The sequence below is a fragment of the Balaenoptera physalus genome (genome assembly GCF_965194825.1).
Source record: "Balaenoptera physalus genome assembly, chromosome: 8".
NCBI lineage: Eukaryota > Metazoa > Chordata > Mammalia > Artiodactyla > Balaenopteridae > Balaenoptera > Balaenoptera physalus.
Genome location: NC_138887.1, coordinates 23,744,003 through 23,760,629, shown reverse-complemented (window position 1 = coordinate 23,760,629; position 16,627 = coordinate 23,744,003). Strand labels below are relative to the sequence as shown.

General features: G+C 33.6%; 1 protein-coding gene and 1 long non-coding RNA gene across 2 annotated transcripts in view; one reads left to right on the top strand and one right to left on the bottom strand.

Annotated features, from left to right (window-relative positions):
* LOC309666324 overlaps window positions 1-16,627 on the bottom strand; it is a 675,327-nt gene that overhangs the window by 606,356 nt on the left and 52,344 nt on the right. The gene's annotated exons all lie outside the window — the stretch shown is intronic.
* Window positions 1-16,627, top strand: part of SEMA3C (semaphorin 3C) — a 185,235-nt gene that overhangs the window by 147,795 nt on the left and 20,813 nt on the right. Inside the window, exons 13-15 of the mRNA XM_082473528.1 lie at window positions 8,686-8,774; window positions 12,095-12,136; window positions 15,427-15,584. Coding sequence (XP_082329654.1) covers window positions 8,686-8,774; window positions 12,095-12,136; window positions 15,427-15,584 — 289 coding nt within the window. The remainder of the gene's footprint in view (window positions 1-8,685; window positions 8,775-12,094; window positions 12,137-15,426; window positions 15,585-16,627) is intronic.

Sequence of the window (16,627 nt, the reverse complement as noted above, 5' to 3'; positions counted from 1 at the left end):
TGTTAAAATTCTTGTGCTCAAGCACTCTAATTTAGCAGAACTCAAACTCCAAACTCTCTCCCTTGTATCGCTTGTCAGATCTTGGTTACAAGTTGTGTTAGGGCAGACCTAAAGTAGTTCTTAACTCTAGAATGTGGCACTTACTCTTATAGGGTCAACCTTCTTGTGTCAGCTGGATGCCAGGATTTTTAACAAGGTATTAATGCAATCTGTCTACTCTAATAGAGCCAGAACTCCAATTTAAACCAGGATTGCTCTTCTCCAGAGCTGCTGCACCCATAATTTGTCTGTTCCATACTCCCAATAGGAGTTGCAATCTGTTAAGCCTTGGGAGTGTCATCCTGCAAATGTATAGCCCAGGAATCAGCCATAGACCCACAGGGGATTTTCACATGGCCTTCTAGAACCCCTTTTCTGGACATCTCCCTTTCTCTGATACCATGTGCCACAGAATTAATTTGCTTCTGCTGCCCTAAATTCTCATACCTGCCTTCTCATCTCAGTGGGACTAGTCTGCACTACTTGGACACCTGCTCTCTGCACCTCTGTTGAGAAATTGTTCCCAGGCAGAAAGTGGGGTAATCATGAAGACCACCTTGTGAATTTTTTCTTCTTTTAGTCTTGTACTGTCTGTTATCCATTACCTAGAAAGAATTGTCTCATATAACTCATCCAGTTTTACAGTTGTTTCTTGCAAAAAGGATATTCTAGTATCAGTTACTGCATCATGACCAACTGCCATATTGCCCTCCAGAAAGATTTTTCAGAATGCATTTCTACCAAAAGTATATGAAAATACCTATTTCTTTATATCCATACCAGCTCTAGGTTTAACAGTATTTTAATGTTTGGAGATTAAGTGGGTATTTTTGTAATTTCATATGTATATGTATATACACTTTTTAGATATATATACTTTTTTCATACATGTACACTTTTACATACAAATCATATACACTATGATTTTCAAAATACCTGAAACTTTTTATTATCATTTTGCTTGGGGACTCTCCCAGAGTATTTTAGTACATTCCAAATAAGTCATTAATTTTATATATTCATAGAAAATATGTTATTTTAGCTGAACTTAGGCAGAAAAAAATAAAAAATAAATAGATATTTTAAAATGAATTTAGTAGCTTCTTCTTTGACAAATACAGACAACTACCAAGAAATGAAATAGCTTAGAAAGAAGTACATGTTCATCTTTTGTGATTTTCAAATGTTTGAGCAGATATATAGTTATTTTGTAAAGCTTATTTAAAATTAGCACTTTTAAAAATTATAAATCTGTGATCTGACATGGGAATCAACATCAAAATTTTTTGGAAACTCCCTAATTTTTTGAGTGAGGTGGATTGAACACCACACTTTGAGAAACTATTTGTATAATAGAACATGGTATCTAAAAGAGCATGGGTGGTAGGTGCTTGGGAGTCAAATGAAATTAATGGTATCAGCAAATAAACTTGAAAGTCACTGAATGCTATATTTTCCTCACAATGTGGAAAAGTATTTTAACAGTTCTGAAAGGTTCTGCAGTAAAGAGCAAAGAAACCTATTTAACTTAGGTTAATCTAGTACTATCCAAATTTATTTAACCCTACAAACTTTTTAACATTATCACACTCAGGGAGAGGCTGAATAGATAGCATTTGTTGATACTGTCTTTCCAAGGACCTCCCTTCAAATAGAGATACTTGAGATGCCTTTGATGACCAACTAGGGCTCTAACTGCCCAAGGGCTGAAGCTGCAGGTGTCAACATCACAGCATTTAGATAACCTACTGAGTGTGAAAAGCTCCGCTAAGTGTGAGAAATTGTGCTAAATGACCTAGTTTAGAAATATATATACATATATATATATATATATATATATATGTATATATATAGTAAAGGGGGTCATACATGAATAGAATTGCCACCTCTTAAAGGTGCATTCAGTAAACTACTAATAAAGATTTTATAAACTTATGATTCAGTTTTATTCTCAAATTTTAAAAAATATTATTAAAAGAATGTAGCAGCAGTTTGATAAACTAACAGGATAAAGAAATCTATTATGAATATATATTTTAACTAACATGAACTAAAGCAGCCAATTGGTAAGGTCTAATTATAGAAACTAACAATGTAAGGTATCTAGTCATTTCATTCTTCCCTATATTATCTATAAAGCTTTCATTTGCCAAACAGAGCTTTTGCAGTTCTTTTTTGGCTTTATAATATATTTCTTAATTTTAATAAACAAATTGGTGCAGAAAACTATAATTAAAAAAGTATTGTTATTTAACAAATATAGTGATTTTATCTTAGATAATACTAATTTTAATTAATAAACACTAGAACTGATTTTCCTGCAATAATTAACCTCTGAAGTCATGCATAGGACTGCTTAGGTTGACATTTAGAGACACTATAGTGAAGATTGAGAAAAAGGAGGAAACAGTTAAGTATATGACTTTGGAATTTGTATGTTTGTCTTTACTAAATTGAATGAAGTCCCTCCTTAGCTGGTACAAATTGCTAGCTTTAATTACCAACACGTAGAATGAGATTGGCTACGTAATTTGCAGGGCCTTCTACAAAATGAAAATTCATGGCTTCTTGTTTAAAATTATTAAGAATTTCAAGGAGGTGACAACAGAGCATTAAACTAAATATGAACCCTTCTGACCACAGAAATATGTGTGACTGAACAAGTCTAACATCCATGAAGCCAACCCTGACTGGAATATTTTTACAGAATAACAACCAGGGGTAAAGGACTGACTAAATCTGATTAAGGAGGCAATGTTCTCCCAAATCCCCGGGCAGCCAGAAGCCCAGGGGCAAGCAGACAGCTTGGCAGAGCAGTCTCTAGGGAAACCTCCAAGGACTAGTTTAGGGGAGACTCAGTAGACAGATACACATACACTGTTCAAATAACCTGTACGTAATGAGTTATGTTTGATCACTTGTTTATACTGTGCTATAAATGCAAGCTGTTCTCTCATCTGGAGACAGTGGTAAGGTTTAAGGATAGTATTGCTATGATCTGTTGTACTAGAAAGAAAAAGAACACCTAGATGTTATAAAATATATAATACAGGAAAGAAGTTTGTCTGGGGAATTTTCTTTAAAGATTCAATGAAGTAGAAGAAAATTAAGAGCACTAATATGGGTTGGTGAGTCTACTATGCTATCATTGTATATAAATTTACATTATGCAAATCACTTGTAAGATGTGTCTTGCTTGATCCATGTCACAATGCTTTAATGTATTCAAGGCATGCCTATTATGTATATCTCATAGATAAGAAAATTAGGGTTCAGAAAAAATAGTGACTCCAATAATGTCAAAAGTTTAGTAAGTGGTCGAGCTACAAATAAAAAATAATTTGCACTTATTGAGGGTATACTATGCACTAGACATCATACTAAGCAATTTCCAAGTATTATTCATTTAGATTTATTAGTCAGAACTCTTTCAACTGAAAGTGACCATAAGCTTTACTTAAACTAGTTAAAGAATAATAATTTTTTTTGTGTGTTCAACTGGGAAATGCAGGAGGCAGCCTCAGATATAGCTGAATTTGTGCTAATGGGATGTTTTCAGAATTTATCTTACCAACTTTCAGCTCTGCCTTCCACTTTGTTTATTCTCAAATGGAGTCCGTGCATGTGGTAGCAGGGATGGCCTCAGCACCTCCAAATTTACAAGTCTTTAACAGTCCTGATCTCAGAAAGAAAGAGGCTCCCACCTATCTAATTCCCAAGGAGGGCTAGGCCCTGACTTGTTTCTATGCCCACTCCTGCATGAATCATAGGGGCAAAGAGATGTTCTAATTGCACAGGCCTAAGTCATGGCATCTCCCTGGGGCTGAAAGAGAGATACTCCACTCCTTAACCATGTAGACTGAGAATGAGAGAGGTGTTGTTTCCAAAAGGTGTCTCAGGGTGTTATTACCAAGAAAGGGGAAGTGATTCTAGGTAGACCTTAGTAACAGATATCCATTACAAAAGTTAAGATTATTATTTACATTTGCACACAAGCAAACTGTAACTATATTGTAGGCAAGGTGCTTTTCCCAAGGAAACATAAGCTATATCCCAATTCTGCAGAACAAAAGCAAAAAGAATTTATGCTGCATATATTCAAGAAATGCCATTCTCACTACCGCCAGAAGGAAGACATTCGATAACTATATTATCATCTTCAAGCTAAAGGGTTCAGAGATGGCTTTATGTAGACATAAGTAATTGGGAATTTTATGGACATTCCGGAATGCATATTTTTCAATGACTAACATTTAGTGGGGACACACTATTCAAAAAACCATAAAAAAACCCACAAAACTGTAAATTCTAGACTGTGAGCTCTTGAGTGCCATGCCCATTTATCTTTGCATTCATACTGGTGATAGTACCTGACATACTGAAGATACTCAGTAATTTCTTGTTGAACCAATGAGTAAAAATGGGTGGAAGACAACCCAAGTCCTTTTATTTACTTAATAGTGAATGATTCAGCCCAAGGATACCTCAAAAGTATTTTCTATACATGGAACTCAGGTTTTGTGAGTATGTTTTGAAAAGAAACCGAAGGTGTCTACCGTGACTGCATTTTGAGAGAAATTTTCCCATTAACATGGGCCAACTTAAGGAGCAGCCATGGGTGATATCATATATATTGGCTCCTTCCTGGTGCCATAACTGATTGAAATGACACATTGGCACTTGACAACTGATCTATCCACCAAGCAACAGTTTACAGTGTGCCTTCATCAAGACTAAATTGGACCAAATTAAATCTGCCTCTTGAGAATCTGAACTGGAGATTGTGGGAGTCTGGCCGTTTGTAAGAGGAGCAGAAATATAAAGACATCTAGAGTGGAGCCTTGTAAATGTGTACACTACAGTTGGGATCTCTGTTTATGAGGTTCCAAGTGCTAGAGATCCTGACCAATCACCTAAGTTGTTGATCAACTAGAACTCCTGCTTTTAAATAGTCCCATCTCAGTGAGGTCTACATTGTGGTAAAACAACTGCATAGTCATGTATAATTCTGAGCACCACATTTTAAGTAGGATAATCCCAAACTGCAAGGTGTTCAGAGAAAGGCAGGTAAAAGTATCTGATTTTGAATTTGAATAAGATATACTTGAACAGAGTGATCATGCTTAGACCAGAGAAACAGAGTATGGAGGGTATAAAGATATACTTGGAGAGATGTGAAAAAGAGATTGAGTACTATATATTCTTGGCAGCTGTAGAAGAAAGGCCAATGAATAAAATAAACAGGGAGGTAGAGCTATTTGCATTCAACTAAAGAAGAATTTTCCAGCCTTTTGCTAACTTGTGAAAAACTGATCTTGGATAATAAAATTGTAGTGTTAAGATATTGTAGATGAGATTTCATTGGATAATTAGAGATTCTTCAATTTAAAGAAAGTATCATTGTCCAGTTTTATAGAAACTTTCTTTTTTTTAGAAAACTCGGCTAATTGTCGGAGGTGGACTTACCAGAAACTTGAGAGTTCCTCATTTGTAATTGTTTGGGAAAGGTCCAAACAACTCTGTTTTTGTGTTTATGTATTATTTTACTTAAAGAAGACCCCCCGCCAAATTATAAAAGTTCAAGGTCTCATAAAATCCGAATTAACAACTTTTAATAGTGATGATTCTCACAAGGATCTAAAGCTATTCCATTCATACTGAATCCACAAATTTGAAAGACTTCTAATTTATGTATAAAAAGCTTTAATATGTAGAATGAGAACAAATATGTTCATTTGTGACACACTGATGAAAATTGAACCAGTGTAATGAAGAACTCTGCAGATATGCTACCTTATAAAGTACCAATTCAAGTCTAAATGTGGAAAAGTAAAGGAATTAAAATGCATATTTACGTTCTTGAAATAATATATTTTTCCCATAGATCCAGGCACATAGTAGGCATCCAATAAATATTTGTTTCACTGTGGGGATCTTGCATTTCTATGATTTTATTTAAACTTGATTTTTAGGTAGAAACATTACCAATATTTAAATTTACTTATATTTCTGTAAGAATTTCAGATAAGTTGACGTTTTACTAGGTAGAAAAATATATTTTTTTAACCTTTTAATTTTTTTTTTTTACTTTTTAAAGGGAAATTACTCATCATTACCAACAAAACAAAAAATGACTAAAATAGGAAGGCAAACAATAAATAAAAGTGGTGTTTTATCTTTCATTGCAAATGAGTCAAAACCAAGTTTTGCATTGTCTCTTTATTAGCCCATTTTTATAGCTGCTCTTTGTGTAATATTTTATAAATGGCATGAATAAAATATGTTTGTTGTGGGCTTTTTCAGAAGAAATGATGATTTATGTAGAATAATGTTCTCATAGTTAGTTAAAACATTAGGTAAAAAAGTAGCCAGTTCTCTCATTTGAGAATACTTAAAATTATTTTCAAAGCTGATAGTTTTATCTTTGGGAACTCCTGAAATCAAGATTTCCTCTCATGCAGCTTTATTTGGGACTACGGTTATACACTGCTTCTGCTCAGTCTCTACTCAAGCAGTGGTCATTGCTGTCATGTAGAATGGCAGTGATCCTTGCAAGCTTCAGCAAGGAACCGTAAAACGCTGTTGTGACTTAAAAAAAGAGTGTGATCGTTATGATAACATGACCTAAAACAAAGATAGTTTTACGTCCTCATCTTTCACCCACCCACTCACACAGACACACCACACACACACACACACACACACACACAATACCACACAAATCCTGCCCTAGCTGTTATAATGTCAAGACTTTAATTTTAGGGTTTTTGGTATATTCTATTCCTGTAGAAGTTTACACTGTTCTTTGTGATGAATTGTTCATAGAAAATGGGGAACACCTCCAATCACATTTATCCATTTTCACTTGTGATGTGTCTCTGCACCATATCCCCCAATTTTTTTCACTTCCAATTTATACCTGCATTAATTATCTTCCAAGAAAATAGTACAGATTGGTACAGAGCTAATTCTTAGGAAGCTGAACGGTGAAACAGAGAAACTTCCAAGTTTCTTAAGTACACCTAGAGCCTGGAAATCTTTAGGATTTTTGTTTATTTTTGAGTATGGCTTAAGGAGAGAATTTTAAATTACAGAGCGTAGTTTGAAACTTCAAAGATCAGGTACTTGAACTTTGCAATCTCACAAGATTCAAGGATTGTTCTGGCAAAATCTCTGTCATTTTTCTGTATAAAGATTTTTATTATTATTTAGTATGTCTTAATTTTTTAGTTTGTTAGTTGGTAAAATTTTAAAGTAGAGTTTATTTTTTATTAAGAATTATTTTATCTTCCAGTTAGGTTCATAAAATAGAAACGATAAACAATAGGATCTTATATGTTAGAATAATGCTTGCCTGTGTGGTCGCCCAGCTTGAGATGTGAGATTTGAGATTTGTGGTATTGGTATTCATCACTAAATGGTTCCTAGTTGTAAAGTCCTGTACAGCTCAGTTCAAGTTACCTCTTCTTAGTGACATTTCTCAACAGAATTAGAAGATGTTTTAGTATCTGTTGATGATAATGTACCTGTCCAAATTATAAATTCACAGTTACATTCTTATACTTTAACAGAGTGATGACTTGATATTCATGAAGCAGCTCGTTAATTATTTTAATAGAAACATATTTTGGTGAGGAAATATATTTTTACTTTCTCAGATCACTCACAAATTTGCTTTAACCCCACATTGCTAAATTTCAACTAGTTTCTTTTAAACCTCAAATTTAAGTGATTGGTAGAGTGGCATAATTATATGTTTAGAAAATGCTTATGTTACATATGAAACAATCTTAATTAAAAATCTTGACATAAGTAACATTTTCTGTATATAGTACATTTATTTGGGCGTCTCTGTTTTTGGCAATCTGTAATTGAGAAATACAAGTACGTTTTTTATTTGCTTACGTTTATTCGACCCATCTAATTTTGAAATTTTCCCTATATTTTAAAAATACCCAAAGAAACATTCCCAACTGATAAAGATAATTGTGAAAATCATAGAATTATTCTATGAATAGGTGTCCACATCTGAAATAAAGCCATAGCTATGTTTCTGCTTTGAAAATTATTTTGAATTGTGAGTAAAACATTTTACCAAGTCTAAAATCTCTCACTGCTACAGATCAAATGTCAATTTCTAGTACTAGTGATTTATTATAAAATTATTATAAAAACCCATTCATAGTAATTTTTTTCTCCAATAATCAAATCATTATGTGTCAATTTTAACAAAAATATGAGAGTGTCACTTTATAATGTTGGTTAGGAGGAGTAATATTCTTAAGGGCCAAACTTAAAGTTATGTATTACTATTTCAAGAATACACACTTGGTTCAGAAACAGAACTTTTGACTTCATAAAACATTTGGACATTCCTTTCTTCTCTCATAATTATGACTGTACCAAATATGTGCAAAATATAAGATGTTCCTATTAATTCCTTTTGAATTTTACATAATCTCAGTTTAAACATATGAGATTTATAATGAAATCAGAATATTGCAAATGGTAATAGCTCAATGTATATAATCTCTTTTTTGATGACTAAGTAATTACATAAACAATATTCTAAATTCTAAGCCAGTAGTAGCCTTATGTCTAAATATCTTTGTTTCCTACATCTCATTGTTTCTTTCTCTGATTTAGATCGAGGTACTGTGCAGAAGGTGGTTGTTCTTCCTTCTAACAGCTCTGCCAGCGGTGAGCTCATTCTGGAGGAGTTGAAAGTCTTTAAGGTTTGAACATCTATTCTATAAGCCTCAGCACACGCATGATAAATGCAATTCTTTAATCTTACAACCACTTGGGGAGGGAAAAAAATTTGATAAAAGATCAAATAAATGAATGTTATAAATTTTTGAGGGTAGGAAACACCAGATAAAATGAGAAATAAAGAAAAAGTATTTTTCTGAAGTAATTTTTTATATTTTAGGTTATCTTAGCATAAAATAATTAGTTTTTTAGCTATCCTCACTACTTGAAGAATTTTGGTCATCATTATTTTTAAAAAATGAGTTCTTGTGGTCAAGGTCTAGAAGATTTGCCATGAAAGGGCTTTTATCGTTTGCTTCACAAGCCACCGAGACCCAAATTCTTCCACATTATTGATTGTTAGATAAACTTTCTCATATTTTTTTAGCCAGGAACTTCAAGAAAAACTGCTCTGTTTTCTCTTATTTTATTGATTTCAACTCAAATGTCACTCTAGTTAAATAAAACAAATGTTGTCTCTTAAAACTCCATGTTCTGTCTGAAACTGAGATTGCATTGTATTACTCTCTTTGTCCTTGAATTTGGGATAAAAAGAAAAAAGAAAAAGAAAACACAACAAAAAACTGGCACATAGAGGAAAATTCAGTCCTGTAAGATGTAGCCTACTGAGGGCAGAGTGCCAATTCTTTATGTGTCTGTGAGCCTGGAGAGCAGGTACATTATGTCCTGCAAACCCTTCTCTCCTTAAAATATAGGTCATTGCAGTTTAAGTGGTCCCTCTTACCTGATTTGGAAAGATGGGTAAAGCACAGCCAGAGAATTTCAAAGAAACTTTGGTATGGAATCAATCCTACTGCAAACTTCTATTTCCAACTAAACCAATTAAGAAACAATGGCCAAGGACACCAAAAAACCAGAGTCAGCCTATACTGGAGTAAAAATAGCACTTCAAAGCCCCTGGGAGCAGACTATTGCTAGTCCAGTAAGTTGCCTTGCTTTGTTGAGTGGACTCAGAATGTATTAACTTAATATATATTCCCCCAGTCACTAAAAATATTGGATTTATAAGCACATAAGTGATCAAGATACAATGATATTAGATTTTACTAATACATTTTAAATATGAAGAACTATTTTAAAAATCAAATCAAATAGAGAAACTGAGGAATTCTAGCAATTTCCCACTATGTTATTAAAGTTACAATTTTTAATGCTAAACTAACTTTGGCATAAGGTTCCTTGTGGTTAGTGCATTAATATTGTGCTCATAAAATATTAACTATGTGCATTCAAGTGCCTTTTCTATGCCTTGCTTTGTAAAGAAATTGTTTCATTGGATTAACCAAAACTGCATTTTACATATAATATATATATATATATAATATATTTCTTCTCATTCAATTCAATAGGGACAACTTGGATGGCCAAAATAATATAAAGTACATTATTCAGTAGTTTTCTTGAAAACAGCAAAAAGGCCGTATTGCAGCACTTCATTTTTTTTTTTTAATTATTTAATTATTTATTTATTAATTTATTTTTGGCTGTGTTGGGTCTTCGTTTCTGTGCGAGGGCTTTCTCTAGTTGTGGCAATCGGGGGCCACTCTTCATCGCGGTGCGCGGGCCTCTCACTATCGCGGCCTCTCTTGTTGCGGAGCACAGGCTCCAGACGCGCAGGCTCAGTAATTGTGGCTCACGGGCCTAGTTGCTCGGCGGCATGTGGGATCTTCCCAGACCAGGGCTTGAACCCGTGTCCCCTGCATTGGCAGGCGGATTCTCAACCACTGCGCCACCAGGGAAGCCCAGCACTTCATTTTTAATTCTGAAATATCTTTTTTGATAATAAGGAAACATTAATTGAGTTTGACACAAACATTAATTAAGTGAGTTTGATAATAAGGAAACATTAATTAAGTGAGTTTTACATATGTTCTGTGGAAAGGTCTTAGAAATGTGAGTTATCCTGATCATGTGCTAACTACTTATGGTCTGTTATATGAGTTATGCTGGTGTTAAATCATAAAGAATAAACTCTCAGTGGAAAAACAGAGTCAGTCAAAATGCATACTGGGGGACATCAACCCAAGAGAGACTAAAGAAGTTTGAGCTTCCTTTCGGATGCGTGTGCCAGTGATTGATATGGCTAAATTGAGAGACACAGTTACCAAATACAGTTACTGTCTTCAGCATGGTGTTTGTGTCACATTTTCTGAGGTGAGGTGAAAATAATTGGGTGTGTATGATATACTGTGATGGGGACTTGAGGAAATAATACATTTAAATTGAAATAAATTCCTTAGCTAAGTGTTACACTGATACACTGCAGGAAACTCAATGTAAAAACCAGGCACTTTGTTTTTAAAGAGCGCAGAACCATAACATATCTTTTAATCCTCTGTTCAGAATATTTTCTGAAAATATGTACAACTTCCCTAAACTTAATTTGAATTGGAGGTACAACTATTAGTAGTTGCCTAGGTGGATATAAATTGCAAAACTTGTTTTGTATGTGTGTGTATTTCTGAATGAATGTCATGATCTGTTGCAACTGAGTATTTAAAGATATCACCATTTTCTCTTTAAAATGTTTGTAGGAACACACAACTCCAGAAAGTGAAATAATTATGGGCACAGTTGACTTTGAGAGCATGTTGCCACTAGACTTATTCAAATAAAACTTCACACATCATTATCAGGTTATCACGAGTCTAATTTTTAATCTTTAAAAGGAACTAATAATGCTTAAGAAGTAAAGTTAAGAATAGAGGAACTTTCAGAAAGGATGACTATTTCAGATAACTCTTAGGTTCTTTCACTAATTCACATTTATCAAAAGAGGACCTTACCTAACAATATTTCTTTGTATTCAACAAAGCGAATAAGTATGGCTCAGGCAAATACTTCTTGGCATAGCAACATTTGGCAGGTGAACAATAGTGTCTTATGCAAAGTGCTGTGTTGAGGAGGGGTACCATTCCACAGCACCCCAGCCGAAGTACCCAGATCCAATCCTGAGTTATGCGCTGTGTTCAATATTCCAAGATACAGTTTTTTCAATTCTCTGCAATTTCTCAAATTTTCATTTTTTTCTAATGACTATATTGATGTGTTATAATTGCCACTTTTTTTAGTTTAGGCATATATTTGTATAACAAATCTGTCCTTATTCCAAACAGAGGAAATGTACTTTATAGACAATTATTGCTAAACTTTGAAACTCTATGTGCATATAAAGAGAAATGATGATTTCTTGAATTTTAACAGAAACAAGAAAAGTTTTTGAATGTAAAATCTGTTTTAAGGATTATTTGAGCAACTAACAATGTTTTTCTAATTTTTTTAGAATCATGCTCCTATAACAACAATGAAAATTTCATCCAAAAAGGTAAAAACAACCCCATTTTTATTTTCTTTGTATGTAAAAATTTTGCTATTGTGGAAGAATGTATTTTATAATTTCCGAAAATTTAATTTTACTATTAGCAAAATAATACTGTTAATAGTATACCACATACTTAATTTTGATATGGAATTTAGCTTTAGCGGAAAACAAAATAGGCTTAGTTTTGTACAGAAGTTCATCAGAGTAGAATATATATATATATATATATATATATATATATATATATATATATATATATGCAGTAAGATATTCCAACATTTGTATATCCTCTATTCTCAAATATTACAGTGTATGAAGCCAACCAAAATAAAAATAATCTTTCTGAAGGAAGAATTTAGCATAATGTTTGGGCTACTGTAGCATCACGAACGGTCTCAGGGACTTGGAATGAGTAATCAATCCTCTTTTGAGTTCCTGTTGCTGTCACATGTTTGAAATATGCAGTGCATTCTTTTATGCTTATTTCTAAGGAAGTGCTATTTTATAGGGTTTACATGTCATTTAAAAAATCTGAATGTCTCAAATCTAAGCCATATCAGGGTTCAGGATCTGGGGAATAAATGTTTTACTATGATTATCAGAAATGTTTGATCTTCTAATTTGTGCCTTCACGCGCAAATACACAATGATCATGGAGAGGAAAAGCCCAATTCCAATCTCTACATGTGCAAAACATGCACCTCTCCAGACGTCAAAGTTGCTATCTCTAAAACAAAAGTTCTAAGGGGCAGAGCAGTATAATCAAAAATGGGGTAGGCTTCAGAATGGGACTGACATGCATTTGAACCCAATGTGACCTTAAATTATAAACAAATTATTTTACTTCACTGACCTAAGTTTCTGCCTCTGCAAGGTAATGCTTTCTCACAAATGAGTTAACTTATATAAATTGCCTAAAATAAAGTGGGTCTTCGGTAACTGCTGTTTGTAAGAGCCTAAGACTTATTTTTCTTGGAATATGGAATAAAGGTTTTATGTGTTGGCATAACTGATGATATAGCTTTAGTGTTCTTCACCATATTTGGTCTGTTACAGATAAAGAAGTATTCCATAGTCAGTCTTGTACTCTTTTCACTTGACTAAATTTTATGAAGAAAAATAAATAGGGTACAAGGGAGCTAAAGATCTCATCTGTAAAAATGTTTGTATGGTGCATAACAAACATTTTCCCAAGTAACAAGAAGCCATTTGTCATTTTCCCCAATGTCCTAGGGAGCTGATCCCAAGTCAGAATTGTCTTTGAAGTCAGCATGGAATCCCTTTGTTTACAGTAGTTTAATGGAAGGAGAAAGTATCAGAGCAAGATTCAAAATGGACACAAAGCCATTGGTGTGGCATAGTAGTACAGTATACAATTATAGGTTTCAGCTCATAATTCAACTGGTGAACTTGTAATACACAATGTATTCCATTAAATTGCAGTGTACAGCACAAACATACACTGGAAAAACTGAGTATTAAATTTGTTTCAACATCTTATATTGTAGATAATTTAAAATGTTTAATTAAAGCAATTAGATTCAGGGCAAGGTAATTGTTTGATTTGGGGGAGAATTCATTTACACAACTACGTATTGCATTATTTTTTCAGTGTGAAAGAACTACAAATTGCCAGTGGTATTTTATATATTTTTAAATTCCACGAATTTAGTACCTTCTCTAATGCTCAAACTAAAAATTTTACTTTTCATTTTATGCTCCTTTATTCTCTAATTTATCCTTGCATTCCATATAGCAGAAAATAGATGAATAAAAAAGATAATTTCTAGAATGGAATTACCTATATCCTTTCCTCAAATAAACAAGTTTCCTTGAAATATTTTAATGAAGCTGATGCATTCACTATATTATTTATTAATATACTCAATGAACATTTATTTCAAATATTTCTAGAGAAATGATTATTGTCAAAACATGCAGTTGTTTTCTTATAGCTTGAATGTCTCAAATGGGGATCAGTAATTTTCAGCCTATTTTCTGAAAAAATCACTGATCTGAATAAAATAATTAATTTATATTAGACGTGCTAGGCTGAGATGTGATTCAAATGATTAATTAGAATTGAAAATGTATAAATTGCTAACTTGTTCATTGGTAGTTTACTAATACTATTGCTTAATATTCATTAAGCACTTAGGTGCCAGAAACTATTCTAAGCATTTTATGTGGAGTTAGCCCTTATATTTAGTTCTTACATAAAATCTATGGAGTAAGTGCTATATTGTCCCAGTCTTACCAAAGAGGAAGCTGAGATTCAGAAAAGTTAACCAGCAAATTTGTTGTAGCTGGGATCTGAATCTCAGAGATATGCCTCCAGAACCTGATAGACCAATGGTGCCCTCACTGATTTAATTTTAAATCTACATATAATTTTTAAATTTATATATAATTTCTAAATTTATATACATATATACATACAGACACACACACATACACACACATATGTGTGCACATGTGCATGTATTCAAGTTCCAGCTTAGAAATTCTATGTTAACTTGAATTACATATTATCAGTCCTTTGTAAAATAAGCACTGTGAATTAGAAACATCCCTTCAACTCCTGAGAACTGCTTTATGCACAGCTAAAAGAGCTGGAGAAATATCATAATAAGCTCTTGACACTGCACAAATGAAGGAAGATGAAATCTTTATTTATGACTTAGGCTGCTGAAGATCTCAGGATCATACAGAAAGTTTAAAACATGTCTAAATATAAATACTTACAGTCTTCTAAATAATTTTAAAATTGCTCTGAGTAATAAGTCACTTTCAAAGGCATGTGAAATTTTTAAAAAAATTTTATCTAATACTTACCATCTATTTTTTCTAAACATAAAAGTGTCCTTTATTTTAGACTTGACTTTTTCAAATTTACAAGGTGATGGTTTGCCAGACTTGAAGAATAAGAAAGCTGCCTTGTGCTTTGCCAAGAGACAGCATTCAAAGAAAAAAGACAAACATCATAATTTAAATCTGTAATACATTAGCTCAAATCTGAGAGAACAATGACTCCCAATGTCTAAAATACATTACCATTCTACATGGTGCTCTGAACTTTTTTTTTTAAACAGGAAAGTGGTAATGTTATAGGCATATTAACGTAGGAAAATTCTATTTATTTTGGCTTTATACCCTTCTGTACTTTGCTTCTTGTTTTTAGTCTATTTCAAAATGAATCCAAGGGTTTGTGGGCATATATTATATTGTGTTCCTGCTGAAAGTCCACTTTTAACTTCCACATCTGAAATAAATCACCATCATTCTTCTAATAGCAACAGTTGTATGTGAGCTCCAATGAAGGACTTTCCCAAGTGTCTCTGCATCGCTGCCACATCTACGGTACAGCCTGTGCTGACTGCTGCCTGGCAAGAGACCCTTACTGCGCCTGGGATGGCCATGCTTGCTCTAGGTTCTACCCAACCGGGAAACGGTGAGTATTACTATTCAGCTGAAAATCAAAATTGACATCATCAGACAATTAAGCAATGCTCACATTATTAGAATCAGTTCTATTGCAGTACTCTGTAAAATGATACTAAAAGTAGTAGCTAAGTTTAGCACCATATGTAGTCTTTGAATAAAGAAAATGGCCGTTCATAGAAAACAAACTTATGGTTGCCAAGGGAGACAGAGGGGTGGGGTTTGGGAGGAGATAAATTAGGAGTTTGGGATTAACATATTAAAAAAAATAGCAACAACAAAACAGAAAATGACCCTGCTTTATAACTTGAGATTCTCACAGACATATTAGAATGCAGTACTTTGGAAAAATTCCTTTCTCCTTTTAACGTTCCTCTGCAACACAATCCCCACCTCAAATATTTCAAGCAGCATTTAACTTTCACATTACCTAATTTTTATCTTTTTTGTTTTATATGCTTCAGATATCCTTAAATCTAACTTTCCTAGGATTTCCCTGGCCACTTAATTCCCCTGTAATCAAATGCTTGTCCTACTTCAGGCAACAGGAGCATCGCTCCAGAATGGGTACCATGAACACTTTCAAAACCTTGATGACCATTCTTTACCCCTTAGAATGGTGAGTGCATGATTGCTGGTTAGATTAAGAGGTTAAGGCAGTCTGAGGCATAGTGCCTTTTATCCAAGAGAAGACTTAGTCAGGAAACTCTGAACCAACTTGCACCAAGTTGGAAGGAAACACCAGTAGTGAAATTATAAAACAAAGAAAAAGCAGAATTTAGGTTTAACCAAGGTCACAGCTATTTTCAGTCAAAGTTTGATATGGGTCATGATGGGTGACAGGAGGAAAACCTATAAAACACAGGTCATCAGGAGAGAGCAAATAGGACCAGCCTTGAGCACCAGTGATATTTCAAGTAAAATCACTGGGGTGATGGTGTTTTTTTTATAGCTCCTTTATTCTCTGTTAAAGATATAGGCCTTTAAGGACTTGACAGATTAAAACAACCCTAGCACTTCTGCCTATCAAGATTATTCTGATCCTTTTATCTA